At 41.7% G+C, this 23,355-nt stretch overlaps 2 protein-coding genes, 1 long non-coding RNA gene and 1 other non-coding gene across 7 annotated transcripts in view; 3 read left to right on the top strand and 1 right to left on the bottom strand.

The window, feature by feature from the left end:
- Positions 1-1,335: 1,335 nt before the first annotated feature.
- Positions 1,336-4,867, top strand: LOC137212318 (uncharacterized). 4 transcript variants are annotated; one of them, XR_010937447.1, is made up of 4 exons: positions 1,578-1,875; positions 1,984-2,075; positions 2,641-2,738; positions 3,871-4,867. It is a non-coding gene; the product is annotated as an uncharacterized lncRNA (long non-coding RNA). The 4 variants fall into 4 exon arrangements; XR_010937445.1 differs by having other exon boundaries at positions 1,577-2,075; XR_010937448.1 differs by lacking the exon at positions 2,641-2,738 and having other exon boundaries at positions 1,580-1,875.
- On the top strand, positions 3,653-3,749 carry LOC137213730 (Z30 small nucleolar RNA). Its single transcript, XR_010938352.1, has one exon. It is a non-coding gene; the product is annotated as a Z30 small nucleolar RNA (small nucleolar RNA).
- A 28-nt stretch (positions 4,868-4,895) lies between the features above and the next one.
- Positions 4,896-8,643, bottom strand: LOC137212317 (peroxisome assembly protein 12-like). The gene is made up of 3 exons (XM_067715577.1): positions 7,960-8,643; positions 7,111-7,664; positions 4,896-6,290 (listed from the first exon to the last, which is right to left on the bottom strand). Exons 1-3 carry the CDS (start codon positions 8,080-8,082, stop codon positions 5,891-5,893), a joined length of 1,077 nt encoding a protein of 358 aa, XP_067571678.1. The 5' UTR covers positions 8,083-8,643; the 3' UTR covers positions 4,896-5,890.
- Positions 8,644-8,673: 30 nt separating this feature from the next.
- The window catches only part of LOC137212582 (AP-1 complex subunit beta-1-like), a 75,651-nt gene continuing 60,969 nt past the window's right edge, over positions 8,674-23,355 (top strand). The window contains 2 exon segments of the mRNA XM_067716076.1: positions 8,674-8,751; positions 19,668-19,727. Coding sequence (XP_067572177.1) covers positions 19,691-19,727 — 37 coding nt within the window. The 5' untranslated portion in view covers positions 8,674-8,751; positions 19,668-19,690.

Here is a 23,355-nt window from a genome sequence, read left to right on the forward strand (position 1 = left end):
GCTTCCTCGGTGGCGCAGTGGTTAAGAATACACCTTCCAATGCAGGGGACATAGGTTTGAGACCTGGTCCGGGAAGATCCCACATGCCGCGGAGCGGCTGGGCCGGTGAGCCATGGCCGCTGAGCCTGCGCGTCCGGAGCCTGTGCTCCGCAATGGAAGAAGCTACAACAGTGAGAAGCACGCGTACGGCAAAAAAAAAAAAAGAATGCATCAGGTTGACAAAGGGCGATGAAGAAGGAAGGGGAAAACCAGGCAGCGGAAACAGCACTTGCAAAGGCCCATTCTCTTCACTTTCTAAAGTCTATCCTTAAAGTACAATGGAGGTCCTTCATAGGTCTGGTACAGAGGACATTCCATTTTTCTCCATTTATTTCCTCATATCTTTCTCCCCATCCCTATCTGACACTCATCATATTCCTCCTGCTGTCCTTCATATGCCACCTCTCCATTTCTTACTAGCTCTCACCTGGACCATTGCAATCACTTGGCAATAGCTTCCCCTTCTTTCACTCCGCCTTCCTTCAATCTATTTAAAAACACAGTTGCATATTGAGTTTTCAGCTCTGATCACCCATCTCCTCAGACTCTGAAATCTTTAAATCTCCCACTTTCTCCAGAGTAGTCTAAACTACACAGCCAGCAAGCCACTATCTTTAACAAAGTCTTGCCCTGTCTTTCAAATCTCTTATCACCTCATTTCTTTACGCTAACACTGGTCCTCAAACTTTGGTGTGAATCAGAATCTCCCCTGGGGTACTTATTAAAAATATACACGCCTGGGTTCCAACTCCAGATTCAACCTTAATGATTCTGTAAGTCTGGATTGTGGGAGTTTGTCGTTTGGTTTTGATGCTGGGGGACATCTATGTTGTTAAGTTTCCTCCTGGTATTTCCAACTCACTGAATTTTGGAAAACACTACACCAGTTTCAACTTTACCTAAATTTGGTAAGCTCCCCTATGCTTTCTCATTTAATTCGGGAGTTAAATTATTTTCTCCCAGAATCTCCAAATCCAACGCATCTTTCAAGACCCAGATCAAATGCCACCTCTCCCAGGAAGTCTTTCTTGCTCTCTTTCGCAGTTCTTTGATATTTAGTGGCACCTCTTGCTTATTCAGGAAGCGTCCAAGCCCCTGACAAGCCAATGAGTTTCTCCTGGTCGGGGAGAGAGGGACACATTCATCAAAGTCCGCCCCAACCCCTAGCCCTCAGGCGGGAATTCGGCGCAAGCACGATACTCTCAGAACACTGAATCGATAGTTCTTCCTGGAAAGCCAGGGCACACACACCCTCTACAGCCCACCTCAGATGCCCTTCCCCAGTTGTGAAACGAGGCACCAGCAAAACCACTCCGGATGTCAGTCTCCCCAAGGTCGGAGATCAGGGAATTGGAGGGCGGGCGGGGACTACTCAGGCTCTTGCTTTCAACTTTGAGCATGTAGCCCGCCAAGCCAAGAAGAGACTGCAAAGACGCCTGCGCCTTCCGGCCCTCCCTCCCCACCCCAACCCCGGCGTTCGCCTAGCCCTCCGATTGGCTGCTCCTCGCACCAGCCGAGCCTCAGGGCTGCGGCCCACGTGGTCCACTGGCCGTCGCGGGATTGGTTGTCCGGATCGGGCTGCCGCGGCAGCCGGCGGGGTAGCGAGGTGGAGCAGTGTGGGAAGCCCCAAGCCCGTACCTCTGGGACTGAACGGCGGCGGGTGGGCTGCGGTCAGCCTCTGCAGGCCTGGGCAGGCCTCCTGAGAGTCTAGGGCGTAAGAGTTTTGGGGGGTTCGGAAAGCGGGCTGCGGACCCCCTGCCTGAGGCTTTGGTTTGAGCCCTGGATCCGGCCTTGTGTTTCCCCGGAAGGATGGCGTCTCAGTCTTTCCTGAAGTTGGTGGGGTTTGGATGTTATTATTATTATTATCAGCAGTAGTATTGTTATTGTTGTTATTATTATCGTTTTGAGGATACACCGTGTATAAGTATTGGTGGTCCTGCGCAGGACGCCATGCAGAATGCCATGAGTTAGAAGCTGGAGGACGGAGGACTTAGAGATGCTTGAGGGACGTCCTTAACCTATGTGAAATGTTGGAGGTAAGTCGGCTTTATAAACCGTGCTGATGCTTGTATAATCCAGGCGGTTAGGGTTTAGTAGGGAGGGTCGTTCACTGACTGAATTAAACTGTCGCTTATTGAGCCGCCTTCTGTGTCCCAGGCATCATTCTGAGTGTAATGGATGCAAAGGCCAGTAAGAGGAAGTCCTGGTTCTTTAGGAGCTCTGCGTAATGGGGCTGGTGGGAGAGACGGGAGGTGGGGGACGTGAATGGGTGAATAATTGGCGTGTGATGCGTACTGTGGTGGGAAAAAGTGCTGTGGGAGTCAGAGGAGGCGATGACTGAGGGAGTTAGGGACCACTTAACAGAGAAGGTGACGTTTGAACAAGGTTTTAGAACTACAGACTTTCTCCAGATTGAAAGGGGTAGAGAAGGCGCTCCAGACAGAGGAAAGCGTACTGAGGAAGAGAACTAGGAAAGTGTGCCCTCTGTGTGTGGCTGGAGCACACTTGGAGCTCTGCTCACAAGTTTCATGCTTTTAGACAAGGTTATTTAAGTTCTCTTAGCCTGTTTGCTTTTTGTAACGTGTACTTACTTCTGCACAGGTTGATGAGATAAAGCTTCGAGCCTCTAAACAGGCACTTTACTAGTTTCCCTCTCTTTGTGGAATTCAGTTGCTGAATGGAGAACACAGACCATAGCTGTACGTTTTTAACTATGGAGTATCAATCTACTGACATTTATAAATGGCTGAAGGAGGCATGTTGTGTCTCCAGAATTGTTATTTAGATACAATGCTGAAAAGCTGGAGAGGTTGACATTGTTTGTGATCCTAGTACTTTAGCATAGCATGTCAGCGATAGTAAACTACGAGGTGTCACTTAGAATAAAATGCAGGCAGCTTTCTCATTCAGAAATTGATCATCCATGTTGTGAATTACCCAGGCTTTGCATTGTTTCCTTTATCTTGCCCATGGCCTGGAGAAAAATGAAATTAAACCTTGTATTTAGCTGGTAGTGGAAAAATATAAATCTGGTAATCAGACCTCAGTTTCTCTTTCCAGCATTGCTGTTATTTTTCTATGGACCTTTGTCAACTCCTAGCCTCCCTGGGTCTTGGACTCTTTAGCAGACTCTTATATAAAATTTTTTATGACTATACTTTTCATCTTTGTTGGCAGCAGAATTGTAAATCAAATTGTATGTTAAATGAACTGGAGTTTACTTTATAAAGGATTTTAGGAGAAAATCTTTTCTAAAGATTTTGCTTTAGAACTAGATTATAAATCCCTTCACAGACATCCCTGAGATTTTATCATGCATGGTGTTTGGACTCACTAAAACAAGAAATGTTTTTGAACTGTAAACGCTTCTCCACTCTACTCTGCATTTCAAAAATTTTAAAAAAGCACCTCCAAAACAAAACTTGTTCAAGTTTGCATTTTTGTACAGCAGAGTTGCTTGAGGTGAATAGTAGAAGAGCAAATATTGAAAGCCCACGGTTGCAACTTATCTGAAAAGAAGTCTTTTCTTCTTATGGGCAAACCTAAGTTTTCTTGGATGTGAAAATAGGGTGTTGGGCTGCTCTTAGATAATACAAGGAGGTGAAAAGCAATGATGCAATGATGAGTGAAGTACAGTCTGACCTGGTATTGCCATTGCTTCAGTGTTGGCATTGACCAGGGTATGACCCCTTAATCTTCTCTCTGAGCTGATTCTGGTTGTGGTTTTTCCACACTGGTAATGTTTTAGCCTATTAGGATACTGGTTTTATTATGTGTAAGAGTGTTTAATATTCTTTTGAATTACTGATACTTTTCTGTTTTTCTTTGTAGGTTGAGGTGAAAAATATGGCTTTGATGTCTTCATGGAAAACTGCATTATTTCAATCCTGAATCTGGTTTGGTTCCCTTATTGACTTATTACTATATTAAAAATGTTTATTTAGCAGTGATTGTAAAATGAAAGTAATTAACATGTACATGTTTTTTGGGGGGGAGACTAAGGGGAAACAGGTGTTCAGCCTAGAAAAACATTTCTCATTGGATTTCCTGTGAAGTCAGTGTGTCTTGGGTTTAACTTTGAAACAAATTAAAAAATTTTTAAATTAAAAAAAAGTTTACTTAACTATGCTATTTGTTCTGGTAAAACCTTGTGGTTTAATAAGAATTTTTGCAAATATCCATTATATTCTTCTCTTGGTACATAAAAGTGTTAATATTTTAAAATCTATAGGACATTCTATTTCAAAATTTAGTTCTATTATCTTAGTGCTGTCAGAAAATGTGCTTTGAATTGCTAAAATGAGTTGTATTGGACAACACCTGTCTCAGCAGAGGCACTTAAAAATCATTTTCATCCTTCCTCTTGTAGTAATGATTTTTTTTTAACCCATATGTTTTTAACCTGTATGTTTAACCCTGCCAATCCAGTGGCAACTTAAGTGTTTGTGCAGTATTTCACGTGAGAAATAAGGTATTTCACTCAAGATTGAAGTCTTGCTGTTGGAGAAGAGGATTTCTCTCCAATATTGGATTAGCAAAAAAAGCAAAATGTTAATACAGAATGCCTCAAAAAATCAAAGGTAGGGGCTTCCCTGGTGGCGCAGTGGTTGAGAGTCTGCCTGCCGATGCAGGGGACACGGGTTTGTGCCCCGGTCCGGGAAGATCCCACATGCCACAGAGCGACTGGGCCCGTGAGCCATGGCCGCTGAGCCTGTGCTCTGCAACGGGAGAGGCCACAACAGTGAGAGGCCCGCGTACCGCAAAAAAAAAAAAAAAGTCAAAGGTGGCCTGAATGAAAAATTTAAATACCTCGACTAATCTTTCAGTTTCCACATAATCATGACATGGAACAGCTCTTTGCCAAAAAACATTTATTCTTAAAATTTACTTAAGCGTTTCGTAGAAACTTTAGTAATAGCCAGAATAATTCATGTCGGCTTAGCAAACTCTTAACAGCAAGCAGAAAGAGCTTATGAAAAGATCCTGTCTTTACACAGTCATAGTTAGGGCAGTATTTTACTTCATCTCTTCACTAATAGCTTTGCTTTCACACTGAAGTCTTCAGACTATTCTATATATACATTCAACCCCTATTTTCCTGTAACCAGTTTCCCAAGGAAGGTATGTGTGGTTCACAAAGGGATCTTTAAAAGGTGATAAACTATAGCAAATGTTACTTAACAAATGAGTCTCAGCATATGGAAGGAGAAAGTGTTTCTAAGTATTTCTATAAAAAGCATGTCCGTGGTAGGGGTAGTGGGGTGGTGGTGGGATGAACTGGGAGACTGGGATTGACATGTATACACTGATGTGTATAAAAGCGATAATTAATAAGAACCTGCTGTATTAAAAAAATAAATAAAATAAAATAAAATAAAGCAGGTCCATATTTCATACTGTTTGCAAACCGATAAAACCTATTCCTAATAGGCAGATAAATGCTTTCCTTTCTCAAAAGGCCTGCTTCCCCTTCACTACCCACTCTACGAGGTCTAACTTGGGTTTTTCCTGAAAGCTTGTATACCTCTTGTCCTTTAAGGAAGGGGACAGGAAAAGCTTCTGTGCCGAGTACCCTCTTTGATCCCCTTCTCTATGCTGACCCTCACATCCCCTGCCAGTCCTGATTCTCTCACTCTGACCAGCTCGGTCAACTCTAAGTAGAGGTGTCTACGGAGCAAGCTAAAAGGTTAAGATCAACGAGTACATCCTTTTAAAGAAATCCATGTGGCTGTTTAAAGTTCATACCATTATTAATTGAGGATGATCAAACAATGCTATTTACCGTGCGGAAAAGCAGCCCTCTGGCCTTATAGCGCAGTCATTTCGTTGTGAGACAAGGTGCTAATCCCTTTCAGTTCTCAGGGGAGTACAGTTTAATCAGATGCTGTACTTGTGTTGGATAACCTGTGATGGGACAAGCTCGGTGACTCCTCACGTAATTAAACACACAGCGATAACAAAACACATAGCCAGAGGTGGCGAGAACGGTGTCATTCACGCGGTTTTTACGACAGAGTGGGCACACAGTCTTCATTTGGGGCAACAGGGGAGAATCAGAATTGTAGTCTAGATGTACCGGTGGTGGTGGAGTAGGCAGGGCAGTCAATGACTTGATGGTTTCTTCGTTTCCGGATGAATACCACCACTCAAGGAACTGCAGGAAGAATACACCCATCGAAAGGCCAGTAGAGAGGCATGAGGCGGCACCTCCCACGGCTTGCTTCAGAGCTGACTTTATCTTCTCGCCAACGCTGTTTGGAGAACAGAACAAGGAGGCAAAAGGAGAAACTGTTTATTTAGGTACAATCACAGAAAAACTAATACGCGTGTAATTCTTACACTTTTCATTAGAATCGTTGATTCAGCTTGGGGATTGAATAGTTGCTGGACTGGCGTTTTCTCTTGTAAGTGTCTAATCGAAACAATTCCTCTTTCTGACCTACCGTATTTTAGGAGTTCTAGGAGCTAAGCTTTGTTTTTAATGACTAGGGCTTTGTTGCTTTGTGTTTTGAGAAAGAAATTAATGAGCCATTGATTATATAGACCTTTTATGGGGGTGGAAGATAGTATATCCAGAAAAAGAAATAACTCACTTAAAAAACAACTCAGCAGTACTGAGGAATATATTTGAACTTGTCAGAGAACACAGACACTAGGAGCGGGATAGCACCATGGTTAAGAGCAGTCTTTAGAATTGTATTGATCTGGCTTGAATCTCAGCTCTGCCGCCTATTAGCTGTGTGGCCTTGGCAAGGTACTCAAATGTTAGAACTTAGTTTCCTCAACTGTTAAATGGTGCTAATGCATTTATTTCATTGAGCTGTGATGAGGATTGAGATAATATATGTAAACACCTAGCACAGGGCCTGGTACATAGCAAGTGTGTGCAAAAATGTAGCCAGTATGATGAGGAATTTTACCAGGATGGAAATCCTTGTTTTATGGACACAAGAATTTTTCGATGATTTTATGAAATACCCTAAAGTGGACTGAAGGGGGTAAATTTCATAAAATTGGGATAAGATTTTAGGATTTATTAATCAAATATGTTGGGGAAATGTTAAGCCTTACCTCCCAGCTGGTTGCTGCATCATGCTGGCTTCGGCTGGTTTGTGCTCCAGAGCTTGTATATCCTGAACTGTAAGTCGACCTAGCCGAACCCCAGCCAGACTCAGCAGTGGTGAGTGATGCTGAGCCTTTCCTAGGATGTATCGAAGCTGCTGTACAAGAAACCAGCCTTCCCAGGCCATGTTAACAAATGGGTAGGCTGCCAAAAAGGCTCTGTAAAATCGTTTCCAGCGGGAAGTAGGGGGATGGATGGAATATTCATCCTCTTCTCTCAGGCTAGAAATCAGCTTCTCCAGCTTCACTTTCAGATAGGGAAGAAGAACCAGGAAGATAACTGACTTCCAAAGCTGCTTCTTTGGGAGACCAGCACTGGCCAACCTCTGAAGCTTGTGTGTGTCTCCCATTACGATCCTCTTTAAGCCATAAAAGTTTTCAGAAAACGAGGCGCTGGTTTTAGACAGATAATGTTGCTGGAGCAGAAGATCTAGCAGGGTGAAGATTTCATCAAACCACTTCCACAAGAAGCCGTAGCGGGCAGGATTTGATTCTGCAAGAACCTAAAGCAAAATAAATAAATGAAATTCATTCCATTACACAGCTACTATGCCTTGTATTTATATTTCCTTTTTTTCCATCTGAATTTCCACACTTTTCTTTCTGGGTCTACCTTAACCTCCCTTTAGTGCTGGGTATTCAGTACACATAACAAGAGACTCCATAACCATTAAATCATGTGATGTGCATTATATGCTAATTGGTTATTTCAAAACTTAGGCCAAGAAATAAATTCAGATTATTGGCTTGGTTTTTACCCGGACGTTCCTAAAACTTTTCAGAGAATTAAATCCTTACCTTGACCACATGATGAAGAGCAGGTCTCACTGCTGTCATTAAACTGTCCTGTGCTACCACCTCAAAGATGGATGGCTGGTCATCCACCGAAGCAGTTGTGATGTGAGCCCCGTGCTCAGCCATAGTTTCGTGTGTGCACTGGGTTTTACTTTGCCCACAAACTCTCTAGTAAGCATGAACTTTCTGGGGGTGCCAGATGGGTGATATTTTACAGGAACTGGGCAAAAAAGACCTCTTCCGGAGGCAGAGGGGAGGGGTCTCAAGGGAAGGTGAAGAATGAAGTCAACGCGGACACCCACGTTAGGGAAGTAGTGTGTGGGAGAGGTGAGTTGATTAATGCTGCACCTCACAGGGAAAAGCGTGACTATGGGGGGACAGGTACGGCGAAGGAGCGCTGGCCTCTCGAGCGGCAGTCCTGGAGGCGGCCAATCACGGACTCCCAATAGGGAGGGCTCAAAAGCCAGGCGGCTCTGAGGGATCGAAGGTGCCAGTGCAGGCCGGCCCCAACGGCCTGGCTCAGCTGTGGGCTGTGCAATCCCCCCGCCCGCGCCAGTCCTTGCGAGCTGACCCCAGGCGAGGGGCGAGGAACCCGCGACGCCGCGTTTAAAAGGAGGTCTCGGCTTTCTGTCAGAAGCCGCAACCGGAAATAGAAGCCGCTTGGAGCCCGGTGGCCGTGGAGAGGCGCTCTAGCCCCGAACGCGGCCCCGCGACCGGAACTAGAGAACTCTATGATCTCACAGGGACTTCCGCTTCCGCCCCCAGCGGGCTCGGTTGGAGAGGAGTTTTCCGCTGGTAGGTTTTACTTTTCTTAGCTGGTTTTGCATCGCTGTCTTGTTGGAAAGCCACGGCTCTGATAATCTCTCTACAGTCTTTTTGGCAAGGTGTTGGGTCGCCGCACTGACGTCTGGCGCCCGGAGCCAGAGCTCGGCCTGTTGCTGAGGCCTTTGTTCCCTGGGGCGATAGAGAGAGGCGAGGGACCCAAGGGAATGTGGAGATGGAAGGCTCACTTTGCTTGCGGCGGGTGTGGTGGCTCACTATTTTTGCCGCCTTCGGGAAGGATTTGAAGCGACAAAGCCGAGATAGAAGCCTTAGCCTTATGGCTGCCAATTATTAACAAAAAAAAAATTTCCTGCTGTTGTTCAGAATTTGGGACGATTATTTTTCATTCAAGCTGGTACCTTAATTGTCTTCTAGGTTAGGTTACGTTCAAGCAGAACTCTAGGCACTTGCTACACTAAATGAAAATGGTTCCTACCCTCGAACACGGTAGGATGCGTCACATTAGCGATATGAATACAGTGCTAAAACGGAGTGATGCTGTTGAATTCTAACTCGCATGAATTGGGGAGGCTTGGCAGACAAGGTATTTTTCATTGTATACCAAAGTAAATGTAATTAACCTGACCTTTTGCAGACTACTTTTACATGTTATGCAATTGCCTTGAGTAGCTGCAGGTTTACTGAATTTGGATAATAGTTAAAGTTCATCTCTCTCTCCAACCTCTCCCCTCAACCCCTGGGCTAAATAGCTAGAAGTAGAAGTTTGCTTACTTTATACCATAGAGGACGTTATGGTATAAAGACAGTTAATTGTTTCACATAATGAGAACGCTGGAACAAGGTTTGGGTTTAGTTGTTTCAATAGGAGAAATAAAATCTTGCAAATTAACCTTAATTGTGGTTCCAAAAAGTGTTTCAGGGAATTCCCTGGCGGTCCAGTGGTTAGGACACTGTGCTTCCACTGCAGGATGCATGGCTTGGATCCCTGGCCAGGGGAACTAAGATCCTGCATGCAGCGTGGCCAAAAAAAAAAAAAAAAAAAAAGTGTTTTATAGTCTGATTGGATACCTGCTGGAGAAAGTCACATTGATGGAAGATTTTACCTTACAGAGTTTTAAGGAGTAGAGATAATGTATCTACATAAAACACCTAGCTGTAGCTTCTTGGTCAGTGGTATCTCTTACAGAGAGGCTTTTCTTAAGTGAACAGCAAAAAGACAAAGTTGAGAAATAGCATCACCTAAGACGAGTGGGAAGTTAGTTAAACATTGGTATCAGGGTTCTTTGGTTACAAGCAACAGAAAACAGGCTAATTTAAACTAAAAAATTTATTAGAAGAATATGGAGTAGCTAACAAAATAAGGAAAACCAACTCTGAGGGAACAGGAATTACACAGTCCTACTGGATGTTTCTAGCAAGAATTAGCAAAGGGTCATACAGGCATCGCTGTTGCAATGAACGAGCTTCAACAAATTTCTGTCACTGTACTTATGATTCAGATCCCTATTGACTGACCTTGGTTCAGATTTCATCTCCACTCGCTGTTTCACTCTTAGCCAGAAGAGTGCAAGACACCTTAATAGTCCTTTGAGAATATTCCAAAAGTAAACTGATGTTGTTATGTGAGAAAAAAGGCAGTCAAAAATAACAATGTCAGTTATTACAGCCAATAAATAATAAACACCTCATCACAAATCCCACTCCCAGGTTTATGGTGTAATAAGCAAGACACAGAAATTGATTGCACTTACGTTAAAAGGTGTGAAGAGCCATCAGATAGGTTAATATGGTGAGTTTAGAGGAAGAGACAATAAGAGCTGGGAGAAATGAGGCCGTTCAAACTAGCTTAAACAGAAGCTATATTGGCCTTTGTAACCAAGGGGAAGATCGTTTTTAACCTCACGTTTTATCTCAGCTTCTTTCTGCCAGTTGCTTTCTAATACAGCGATGTAACCTGGTATCTCCTGCATCTTATATCAGGACCAGATGTCCACTGAGAAGGTTTTGTGGATTAGGTGGACCTCAAAAGATGAGTACATTTGGAGAAAGTCAAATTGTTTGCTTTAAATATAGAGAGGAAAATAGACCAATAATACATAGTCTATACTGTTGACCATAATATAGAGGCTCTTAAATGCTAGTTTTAGTACTTTGCTTGTGGACATTCATTCATTTATTCCTGAATAATTTACTTATTCATTTATTACTGAATACATCCTGTGCGCCAAGCATTATGCTAGGTGCTGGGTAGACGGTAGTAATAAAAACAGACTTGGTATCTGCCCTCATGGAATTTACAGTCTAGTTGGGGAGAGAGATACTAAACAAGTAGAGAGACTAATATATAATTTACAAATGGAATAAGAGGGCTGTGATGGGGGTGGCAGTGGGGCCTGGGAGAGAAGAACCTTTTAGACTGGGTAATCAGGGAGTGCCTTTATGAGATTACAATTAAAGTGAGACCTAAATTATAAGCCAGCCAGCCCTGTGTGGAGTTGGGGAAAACGAATATTAGGTAGGAGGAGCGGTAGTTGTGAAGGCCCTAGGATGGGAAAGAGCTTGGCCTATTTGAGAGCTGCAAAAGCTAACAAGAGGTGAAATGAAGAGGAAATGAGGAGTGACTGAAAAGGATAAAATGATATTAAGAGAGGTAGACAGGAGCCTAACCACTCATAGGCCATGGGAAGGAAACTGGATTTTAGTCAAAGTATAATGGGAGGTCATTGAAGGATTTATACACCGGAGTCATGACCAGGTTTATATTTTTAAGATGACCCCTTAGTGGTTATGTGGTTACATTTACTTTGTGAAAATTCATCAAGCTTTATATTTTTGGTGTGCACTTTTTGGAATGTTAGTTTATACTTCAAAAAAAAAGTGAAACAAAAATCTGGCTGCTGTATGAATAATGGTTGGGAAGAGAGTTGAGGTTTCTAGTAGTTGAGGCAAGAGGCGATGGTGGCTTGGAATAATGAGGTGAATAGAAGGGATTGGATGAATTTGAAATATATTTTGAAGGTAGGATTGACAACTTGGAGATGGAATGAATGTGGCAGTTAAGAGAGAGAGAAATCAAGAATGACCCCCAGATTTCTGGCTAGTAATTTCTGGCAGTGTAATTTGTTCAAATAATTGCAATCATAGCAAATATTTACACAGTCCATACTATGTGCAGGCATAGTTCTAAGTGCTTTACGTACACTAATTCACTTCATCCTTGTAATAATATTATGATTGGATATTAGTATTTCTCCCATTTTGTAGATGAGAAAACTAAAGAGCAAAGAAATGGGGAAAACTGGGAGAAGGATAGGTTCTGTACCAATTAGGAAATGAGGAGCTGTTGAAAGTTTTTGAACCGGGGAGAGGTATGAATCAAAGATTTTTCTGGTGGCATCTCTACAAAATCCACCTCTGTCTTCTGTGAGTTGTACCTGGAACCACAGTTTTTAAACACCCCCCCCCCAATACTCTTATGATTTGCTTAATTTGGGTGGGCCATATGTGCAGACTTACGATCAGTGCGGTTAGCAATTTGGTGGTGAAATTTGGGGACTAGGTCAAGGCTAGAGATAGATATTTTGGAGTCATATGGGTAGGAAAAATGATTGAACCCATGGTATTGCTAAAGGGTTAGTGTAAAGAAAATGTATGAATATAGAACTTAAAAATAAAATGCTTGCTACTTTCTCCCTCAGACACCATCCTATATCTCTTCTCTTTCAGCTATACTTTCTTATGGAGTTATCTGTTTTCATTTCCTTACCTCCCATTTATCTTCACACTTCTTCAGCATGGCTTTTGCCTTCATTATCTCTGCCGATGGTCTCAGCAATGACATCGAAGACCTTAGTGCTGCTAAATCCTTGGACACTTTTCGGCCCTTCCTCCTTTTCTCTCTAGCAACTGTTGTTGTTGACCTCTCACTCATACATTTATCCATTCAACAAACTTTGGGGAGGGGGCGGCTAGGCCTCAGAGATATAGTATATAGGTCCTATACTTTCATAGAACTCTAAAAACGTCCTAAATGATTATGACCACCAGCTTTTCCTTCTGCCTCTCTACTTCTCAGTCCCCTTTGCACTTTGGTTTCCCAACTTCTGCCTCAGGCTCTCATTCTTCACATTCCTCTTCTTCTTTTTTTGGTTAAAGACTTTATTATTACTTAGAGCAGTTTTAGGTGGGAAGTTTTCGTTTAGAGGGGAAGGTACAGAGATATCTAGGTCTTGGTTTCTGAAAGGAACTTACTTTTGTGTAAGCACACCTGTTACATGCTGGGCGCCTTACCTACTTTAAGCTTCACAAGCTGGAGAGAGTTATATCACTGGATTTATTTCACAAGTAAGACTAAGGTTGAGGAGACGTTAAGTAACTTTCCTAATCACATTCAGGACAGGGATTCGATCTCAGATGGATTCAAACTCAGATCTGAGGCCATGTCAACCTCTTTTCCTTGCACCACTCTCCTCCAGTCCCACTGCCCTTGTATGGTCTTCGGCTGGATCACCATTGTTCACATTCCTGAACTGGCCAGGGAAATTAGCTGGGTTTTTTTGTTTGTGTTGTTTTTAAGAAAACAGGATGTTTCACTATCCCTATGTGTAAGTTTTTAGAGAACTCCTGTGCGAGGAAACAAATCCAGGGAATGTCATCTTGTTTAATAGATCCGTTCCGATCGTCAGTGAACTTCCTCGAGGCCCGGACCTCAGGTCACTTCCCGACTGCGCAAAATTTTTCCGTCTCCAAGGCGACCAAGATGCCCGCCTTTCTGGTTCTCCCGCGCGCCTGGATGACGTCACACGGCGAGGCCGTCTGACGTCAGAGTTTCCTGTCCACCATGTTTGTCCCTGGCAAAGTGGGTTTTGCGCAGTGGCTTAGACTTGGAGAAGGAGTCGTGGCGTGCAGGAAACCATTACAGCACTGCTTTCTGGCTGCTGCTGCCACCCCTGCCCTTGCCTCCGGTGAGTTCAGGGCGGCTAACTTTGGGGTGTGTCCCTCTTTTGGGGAAGGGAGCCAGGCTTGGTGGGAGACGGGCGGAGGAGAGCAATCTTAGGAGCGTGACCGTTGAAGATGGAGTGAGCCGTCGGGTGTGACCGTTATGAGGAAGAGGGTTGGAGAAAGGGACTCCACCGCTGGAGCGGGGTGAGGGAATCCGCGGGGTGGCAACTGGGAGTTGGGGGGCACTGGGGAAAAGATGTTCGAAGTGGGGGGTTAGGAGGGCCAGAGGCCAGGGGTGTGGCCGATAGAGACTGGAGGCCGAGGGGAGAACCTTCTTCCCAGTTTGGCGTCGTTCACTGAGAGGCTGGGACGTGTCCAGGTACCAGAAGGGGAAAGGGGTTCCCCCAGAGTTTTGCTCATAGGTGGGCAGACCTCACCCGTCTTCTGTAATTTGAGGTTGAGACACCTCTCCCTCACCTCGTAATGGAGGAACATATCCCTAGAATCTTGACCACCTGGGGAAAAAAGAGGAATTCCTGACATTGGAGAACGGGAAGAGAAACCTCCAGAATTGACCCGTTGTGAGAGAGGGGGAAGCAGGTGGGAGTAAATCTTAGCCCGGAGTTTTTTCTTTCTGGTCTTAGAAGGAGCGGTCTGGTTTGAGGAAAGACTGTAGATTAAGACAGAGGTAAAGAAACTGGAACTTCCTGTTATTCCATATTCTTTGAATCCAAAGAATTGATTCATGCTCTTTGTTTTTAGAGCACTGAAAACAGTGCCCATTTGCGGGGCAGACTTTTTTTCAACTCACCTGGCTGCTTCATTTTGAAGCAGTGTGAATAAAGTGTGAATGCTTCATTAAACTTTGACTTTTAAGAAGTGTTTTTTAAATGCCAAACACTGTTATAATCATGTGGTTTAAAAGAGAAAGTAAACAAAACTCAGTAAGTTTAGAAAAGGAAGAATGACAAAGGAAGTGGTCTCAGTGAGGAACAATTTAAATTATTAATCACCTCCCTGGTATAATTCTGTTGCTTAGCCTCAGGGTACACTTACAGAGTCATAATAGAAAGCAGCAGATGAAGGAGATGCAGCTGTACAAGAAAACGTGTAACATTCCAATGATGACTAAGCGTGGTGGTAAGATGAGAACTGTTTGCAGGTATCTTAGTAGTTTTAAACTCCCAAAGAAGCAGAAAGTATAGTGTGTTCTGCAAATAACCTCACTGAAAATTGGGTGGTAAAGGTAATACAAAGCTAACATTCTGTGACTTAAGAGACTCAAGAAAGTCCAGTTCTTCCATCTTTTCTTTTTCTTCTTTGACACACCCGTATTTTAAAATATTACGAACCAAGCTGAACAGGGAACGAATCAGGTAGGACGCATTTTCCTTTCTTCCTTCTTTTCTCTCCTTCCAGGCCTAAGTTTTCCAGAGTTTATTTCAGTTAAGAATTGGATGTAAAACTTTTGAGCTTTTTTCTTACTGGATAATATTAACATTATTTTGTGGTCATTTTTAAATGGAAATTGCAGGTGTGTCTGTTGTAATGAGTTGTCTGCTGTCATTTCTTAGGCAATAAATGATACCTGAAGATGCCATTGTCTTTGCATTATTGAAATATCTGATTAGCACCTCTCACCCTTGTAATCAAAGATTGCTGAGATGACCTTTCTGCTTTATAATTTGGTCAACTGTTCACTTTTTCCCTACTAGCACCAACTGTGTAAAGTCCTACTTTATGCGAAGAGGGGATTTAGTGGCCTCGCCAACTAATTTAGCTGCCATTTCCCAGAGAGCCATTTGAAATTAAGACCCTATTAATTTTTTTCTGGCCTTATTCTCTTTACGGGCACCGGAAGGAGGGAGGAATAGTTGAGAAGGGACTTTTACAAGCTATATTTAGTAGAAACTAGGTTATGTTAAATCTAGATGTATAATCCTGTACAGGGAGACCTTTTCTGAAATGCAGTGACATACTCTGGGCTAGGAAAGTTAGAGTGATTGTGCTTTTGACTGTGGCAGCGTTATTATTTTTTAACAATGTCCTGAGGTCATACCTCAGGTCCTCAGAACAGCCGGTGACTTCTCTAGTTTGATCTGCTAAAAAGGTAGTGTGAATTCCAGCTCCATGATGGCTTGGCTTTGCCCTGGGACTCTCCTGAGGAATAGATTCCCCCCCAGCTCCCAGAAGGAACTTGATTTTTGAGGCTTTTCAGCAAATACTTGACTTATTCTTTGAACTCTATCTTGGCTGCTTTTTCTTTGGCTTCTAAAGGAAACAACAGCTTTTTTTTTTTTTTTTTTTTTGGGGTACACGGACCTCTCACTGTTGTGGCCTCTCCCGTTGCGGAGCACAGGCTCCGGATGCGCAGGCTCAGCGGCCATGGCTCACGGGCCCAGCCGCTCCGCGGCATGTGGGATCCTCCCGGACCTGGGCACGCACCCATGTCCCCTGCATTGGCAGGCGGACTCTCAGCCACTGCGCCACCAGGGAAGCCCCAGACAACAGTTTTCACCATCTTATGTTTTAGAGAATCTGACCATATTCATCTCTGGTGTGTGATTAAGAGTGTCTCATTAAAACAACAACAACAACAACAACAAAAAAAAACAAAGAAACAGTGTCTCATTTAAAAATATATACAGGGACTTCCCTGGTGGTGCAGTGGTTAAGAATCCGCCTGCCAATGCAGGGGACATGGGGTTTGATCCCTGGTCTGGGAAGATTCCACATGCCACGGAGAAACTAAGCCCGTGCGCCACAACTACTGGCCCCACGCGTTGCAGCTGTTGAAGTCCACGTGCTCTGGGGCCCATGTGCTGCAACTGCTGAGCCTGCATCCTGCAACTAATGAAGCCCGCGCACAGCAACGCAGAGTAGCCCCCGCTCGCCACAACTGGAGAAAGCCCACGTGCAGCAACGAAGACTCAACGCAGCCAAAAAATGCATACGTATGCAATTTTTTGAGGTGAAATTCACATAACATAAAATTAACCATTTTAGAGTGAGCAGTTTGGTGGCATTTGGTACATTCACAGTGTTGTGCAACCCCGACTCTTCTCATTTGTTTTTGTTTAGGCTGGTTTATTTTTATTTTGGGGGAGTTTCTTTTGGCTTAAGTCAGGAACTGACATGATAAAATGTTGCTCTGCCAATATGTGTAAGGGATATTTCATTACTGTTGTGTAGGACAGTGCGAGATAAGAGAGTGGTGTGTTTCTCCTTTCTCTTCAAAAGCAGGGGTTCTTAATTTAGGGTCTAAGATCATGTACTTGATTCTCTCCTCTTCCCTGAAATTTTGTGGGCTGGTACATTATTCTCTAGTAAGAACTTAGTGCTCACAATGTAAAAGGACAGAAATCTATTCCTCGATGATGAAATTTGTTAGGGGAAGTAATGAAATGTGTGGGTCACTAATAAAGGTACAATTTAAGACGAGGTTAATTTAATGTTTAACAGATCATGCTGAAATTTTCTGTTAAAAATTTAATATATGTGAATGTGTATGAGAGCTTTAGAAAACAGAACGATTTTGATGCCCTTTTTCAAAGAAACAGTGAGAAATTCCAAGCAGCTTTTGTCTTTAAATGTTAAGCAAGTTTTAACTTTTGATGATCCCAAAGGATTAGAGTGGTGTAACAACATCCTGGATAGACCATAATGGCCTTGAGCTGTGGCCCTCCTGTCAGGCTCTAGTACTGTAATCATTTCTGTATACTGGTTTTCCTCTTTGTATATATAAGTTCTTAGATGATAACTTCACATTTATTCCAGGTCTTTTTTTTTATTAATTAATTAATTAATGGCTGTGTTGGGTCTTTGTTGTTGTGCGTGGGCTTTCTCTAGTTGCGGTGTGTGTGGGCTTCTCATTGCAGTGGCTTCTCTTGTTGCAGAGCACGGGCTCTAGGCTTGTGGGCTTCAGTAGTTGTGGCACGTGGGCTCAGTAGTTGTGGCTCACAGGCTCAGTAGTTGTGGCACACGGGCTTAATTGCTCCGTGGCATGTGGAATCTTCCTGGACCAGGGCTCAAACCCACATCCCCTGCATTGGCAGGCGGATCCTTAACCACTGCACCACCAGGGAAGTCCCTATTCCAGGTCTTTTATGTGAAGGACTCCTTTCTTCAGTTCGCCTACTTCACATTTAGTTTACACTGTGAATGGATTAAGTGATGAAATGGATTAAAAGATTATAATTCTTTGAATTTTAGCTAGAAAAGACATTGTGAAAATACTACATAAGACAAGCCTCTGTTACAGGCTCACTTTAAGTTATAACAAATAGTGTCAAATCAGAAATTTCTGTATTCTGTAATGATTTGTGTGAGTTCTAGCTCACTTCTTTTAACAAGGTAAATTCAGTGAAATTCTTGTACAACCTAAAAGCACTATTGTATAAGGATCAGTACTATAAACATTAAGTAGCTCCTTGGAAAGATAACAGATGAGTCTAATTTCCCTTAAATAGTCCAAGTAGTACATTTTAGAGAACAAACTAGAGCCAACCTTTTTTCATTATTTTATGATTTTCTGGCTTTTTTCCTTAATTGCATTGATTTGTTGAGGGCTTAGGTCTTTTTTCTCAGATCCATAATTACCATTGTTTGTGGAGGTATTATTGCTCAAGTTTGCCAAATATATTATCACTCATGTTGTTTTGACCAGAAAATAATGAGTAGGTGCCAGGGCATCTGTCCAAAATTTGGTGATAAGTATTATTAATGATGGTGGTCAGTAAGAAGATAATCATTTTTTAAAAATTTATTTATTTGGTTGTGTCGGGTCTTAGTTGTGGCAGGCGGGCTCCTTAGTTGAGGCTTGCTGGCTCCTTAGTTGTGTCATGCGAACTCTTAGTTGCGGCACGCATGTGGGATCTAGTCGGACCAGGGATCGAACCTGGGCCACCTGCTTTGGGAGTGCAGAGTCTTAACCACTGTGCCACCAGGGAAATCCCAGAAGATACTCATTTTTGAGTGCAGCAGGAATATCATTAAAAGAAAGTTTTAATGTATTTAAAGAAGTCAAGTACATTGGACAAAATCTTAGAGTTTCTCAAATCAGAAAACATTGTCTCATTATTTGGGGAGAAGTGTGATCAGTCCATGCTGTTTTCGTTTTACCAATGGAGACTTATGTCAACTGGATTAATTCTGGAAATTGGAACAGAAAAGTTAAATTGAAGCTGGGATCCATGTTCTTTTAAGTTTTAACACCAGTTCTCATCCTCTTTAGCACTCAGTGTGACTGAACAAATATCTCAGTTTTTTGCATTGTTTTTAACTGTAAACTGATATTTTTTGTTTTGGGAAATACTCGGGGGAATTGTAGGTTGTTGGAAATATGAAAACCATAATTTAAAAAAAAAATCCATGCATAACACCTCTCTAGATGTTTGCCTCTAGGTGTTTGTCATGAAAGAGTATTGTCCTACTAATCTAGGCTTTTCTTTTTTTTCTGAAAGAAATTCCTTTTATTGACAGTTGCATGTAATGGTGAAGAGGTTGATAAAATTTTTTTCTCTTTCAGTTTTACTCTGTTTCAGAATATATGTCTTAGAGTGACTCCGTCTTGAGGCAGGGAAGTAAATCAGATTTGCTTTAACGGAAAGTAATGGGGAGATCTTTTGAAACAAACTTTTCTTTATTTTAAATATTGGAGTGACTAACTGAAGATGTATTTGTAAAAAGATGTAGCTTTAGGTCTTGCAGGCTCTGAGGAGATAATTGTGGATAAAATTATAAAACTATGATAGGTTCAGATTATCACTCTATTCCATTAGGCCTTTGGATTTTGTTCCAATTAGCTTTTGAGGCAAGGATTACATTCTTAATTATCCTTGCATCCCTTTGGATCACCAGTGATGGTGGTAAGGATGAAGATACTTTCTGAATGCAGAACTTCTTGTATATAAATGATCTTAAAATTAGTTGAATGCCTTGCTGGACATAAATAACTTGGTTAAAGGAATTCTCTTCTCTTGCTGTAGGTGCGCATTAAAGATCCACAACCATGACTGACTCCAAGTACTTCACAACCAATAAAAAAGGTAAGTATGAGAACCTGATCACAGCCTTTTTTGAAGATTCTTCAAAAGTTGTGGTGTAAGATTGTTCCAAGTAGAATGCTCCTGACCTCTTCAGACATGTATGTCTTGGACCATCTCACTGGGGATATCCTACAGAAAAGTGTATTGAGTAAATTATTAAAGTATGGGTTTTTAAAGATACGGCTGTGGTGCACATCATTTTGACCTGAAGGTTTTAGTGAAAGGAAGAGATCCAAGATTGATCCATTGAAGATTGATAGATCTGAGGAGGGTAAAAGGAAGAAGCACATTTATTTTCTCTTTTTTAAAAAAATTGAGTGTAATTGGTTTACAATGTTGTGTTCATTTCTGGTGCACAGCAAAGTGATTCAGGTGTGTGTGTGTGTATATATGTGTGTGTGTGTGTGTGTGTGTGTGTGTATACATATATATATTCTTTTTCAGATTCTTTCCCATTATAGGTTATTACAAGATATTGAATATGGTTCCCTGTGCTATACAGTAGGACCTTGTCGTTTATTTAATATATACTAGTTTGTATCTGCTAATCCCAAGGTCCTGATTTATCCCTTCCTCCCCTCCTGTTTGGTAACCAGAAGTTTATTTTCTGTGTCTGTGAGTGTTTCTGTTTTGTAAATAAGTCCATTTGTATCATTTTTTAGATTCCACGTATAAGTGATACCATATATTTGTCTTTCTTTGTCTGACTTACTTCACTTAGTATGGTAATCTCTGGGTCCATCCATGTTCCTGAAAATGGCAGTATTTCATTCTTTTTTTATGGCTGAATAATACTCCATAGTATATATAAACCATATCTTCTTTATCCATTTATCTGTGGATGGACACTTAGGTTGCTTCCATGTCCTGACTATTGTAAATAGTGCTGCCGTGAACGTTGGGGTGCATGTATCTTTTCGAATTAGAATTTTCTCTGGATATATACCCAAGAGTGGGTTTGTTGGATCATATGGTAACTCTAGTTTTTTAAGGAACCTCCATAGTGTTTTCCATAGTGGTTGCACCAAATTCTTTTAATTTTTTACTTGGACATAAACATTTTATTACAAGGCGTACTACTAAAGCAATACAGCAATAAAAAGTAAAAATGAAAGTTCCCTCCCTCCCTATTCCTGTTCCTGATGGGAACTCGGTATGTATCCTCAGTCTTTTCTATGCATGTATTAATACATATGATTTTAAAAATTTTTAACAAAAAATGATTATGCAAAACAATGCATGGAAATTTGATATTTTCTTATCCTTCCACAGATGATGATTTCATATCATCATTTCTGAATTATGGCTGCCAAAAGGCATAATCTCAGTGTAATCATGAGGGAACACCTATGACAGCTGAGGGTGTTCTATAAAATGACTGGCCTGTACTTTTTTAAAATGTCATTATCATGAAAGACAAAGGCTGACCAGCTGTTTCAGATTAAAGGAGACTAAAGAGACATGACAGTAAATGTAATGCATGATCCTGCATTGGATCCTGGCCCAAGGAGGATGGGGGTAAAATTACTATAAAAGACTTTATCAAGATCTTTGAATAAGGTTTATAGATTAGATAATGACAGTATATCACTGTTAAACTTCCTGATTTTCATCATTGTATTATAGCTATGTAACATAATTCCTTGTTCTTAGAAGTTATACACTGACATATTTAGAGCTAAAGAGACATGATGTCTACAGTTTACTTCTTCAATGAATCAGAAAAAAATGTATAAATATATAAAAAGTATGATAAAGCAAATGTGGCATAATGTTAGCAGATGGGGAATTTTGCAACTTTTCTTTAAGATTAAAATGATTTCAAAAGAAAAAATGGGAGGGCACACATAGTGGCCTGGAGCACCAGAAAATTTTCTAGAAAGCACAAGCATATTTCTGTCGTTTGGAGTTATTTAAGGGTAAACTTCTATTATAATACAGAAAACACCATAGAGAGTTGCTTAATTACATTAGCTACTAGTCCATGGCTTTCAGCCTTGCCTGCACATTGGAATTGCCCAGTGAAGTAAAAGACAATAGGTGATGTCCAGTCCTACCCCTGCAGATATCCTGATTTCTTTGGTGTGGGATATGGCCTAGACGTGGGTTTTTTTTAAAAGCTCCCCAGAATTTTCTGATGTGTAGCCGAGATTGAGAACTGTTGCTAGCTGCTAGCAATGCTTGGTAGATTTGATTCAGGGGAAAAGGAGGGGGGAAGATAAGAATTTAATAAAGCTGCAGTATGTATGAGATACCTTGCCTCCGTGCTCCTCCTTGGCTCCACCCAACTTCTTGCTGTTTTTACTGCTTATAGCGTACAAAAGCATTTAGCCCCTTGTCATTCATTTTCAGCTTTTTTTCTTATTCTCTTATCATTCTGAAATGTATTTATTTCTTCTGTTAACATTTTGTGTGCTTTGATGACCAAGATGTTTCTATAATAACACAAAAAGATGTAATTTTAAAACTCACCTGATTTTTCAAACCTTCACTTATAATGGGTCCTGGTAACCTTTTTTTAATTCAGGGATTTTTATAAAGGTTTGAGACTTACAGATGAATCATGGCTGGATAAATACCACATTTTAAAAAATGGATAGACTGTGTTCCTTTTACTTCCTGTAACACCCACCAGAACTGCCACTGGCGCATATTCTTTAAATTTATGCTGTTGGAGTTGGAATAATTTCAGTTATATCCTGTTTTGATTCTTCAGCTCCTGCTGCTATTCACAATTCAGATTTTCTGAAACCGTGCTGCTTGTCCTTTACTGTTTTCAGAAGTAAATGATGGGAACCCTAAGAGCTGGATTTGGCAGCAGAGGACTTGGAGAAGAGGAGAGTGACTCTTTAAAGGGCCCAGCTTTTCTGTCTGTGCTATTTTTGCAGCTGTCAAATAAAAGGGTGATTTTTGTAACAGTTTGTTTGCTTTGTTAGCGATGGATTTTGATGTAACAGGCTTTTTTAGTGCTCAGTTTCTGTGCTTGCCAGTTCATCCTTCCCATTTAGAGGCTTCAGCAGATCACCTAGTTTGCTGCCCCCACTATTTCTATACTGGTGAACGAGGTTAAAGTGAACATCAAGAACAGTCATAAAGGTGGAAGAAAATGAGGCAATTCTGTGGATTGAAAGTTGACGTGACAATAGTCAACTTCTTTTTCGTGGTCTTATAGTATATTTTCTTCTTTCTTTTAAAACCAGTTGAGGGCTGTTAACCTTTTTTCTTATTTCAGCTCCAGCTTTCTGAAGATAGGTGAGCCTGGGCCTTAAAATAGTGGTGACAGTCCTGGCATTTCACGGTGCAGCGCCTGAGCAGTCAGTCATTTAAGATTATACCTTTAGAAATGACTCTGGTTTGTACCATTCTTGAAGCTTCAGGATTATTATTTCTGTTCTTAGATTGATTGAACAGGATAGGGCCTTAAAGCCCATTATCATCTTAAAGTACTAATTAGAGCAGTGATTCTCAACCCTGATTATACATTAGAATCACTTGAGGAAACTTTAAAAAATATGAACGTAGGAGTTCTACTCCTTGACATTCTGATTTATTTGGTCCAGAGTGGAGCCTGAGCATTGGCATTTCTAGATACTTCCCGGGCAATAGTGTGTAGCCAACGTTGAGAAAC

Source organism: Pseudorca crassidens, chromosome 19 (assembly GCF_039906515.1).
Source record: "Pseudorca crassidens isolate mPseCra1 chromosome 19, mPseCra1.hap1, whole genome shotgun sequence".
Classification (NCBI taxonomy): domain Eukaryota; kingdom Metazoa; phylum Chordata; class Mammalia; order Artiodactyla; family Delphinidae; genus Pseudorca; species Pseudorca crassidens.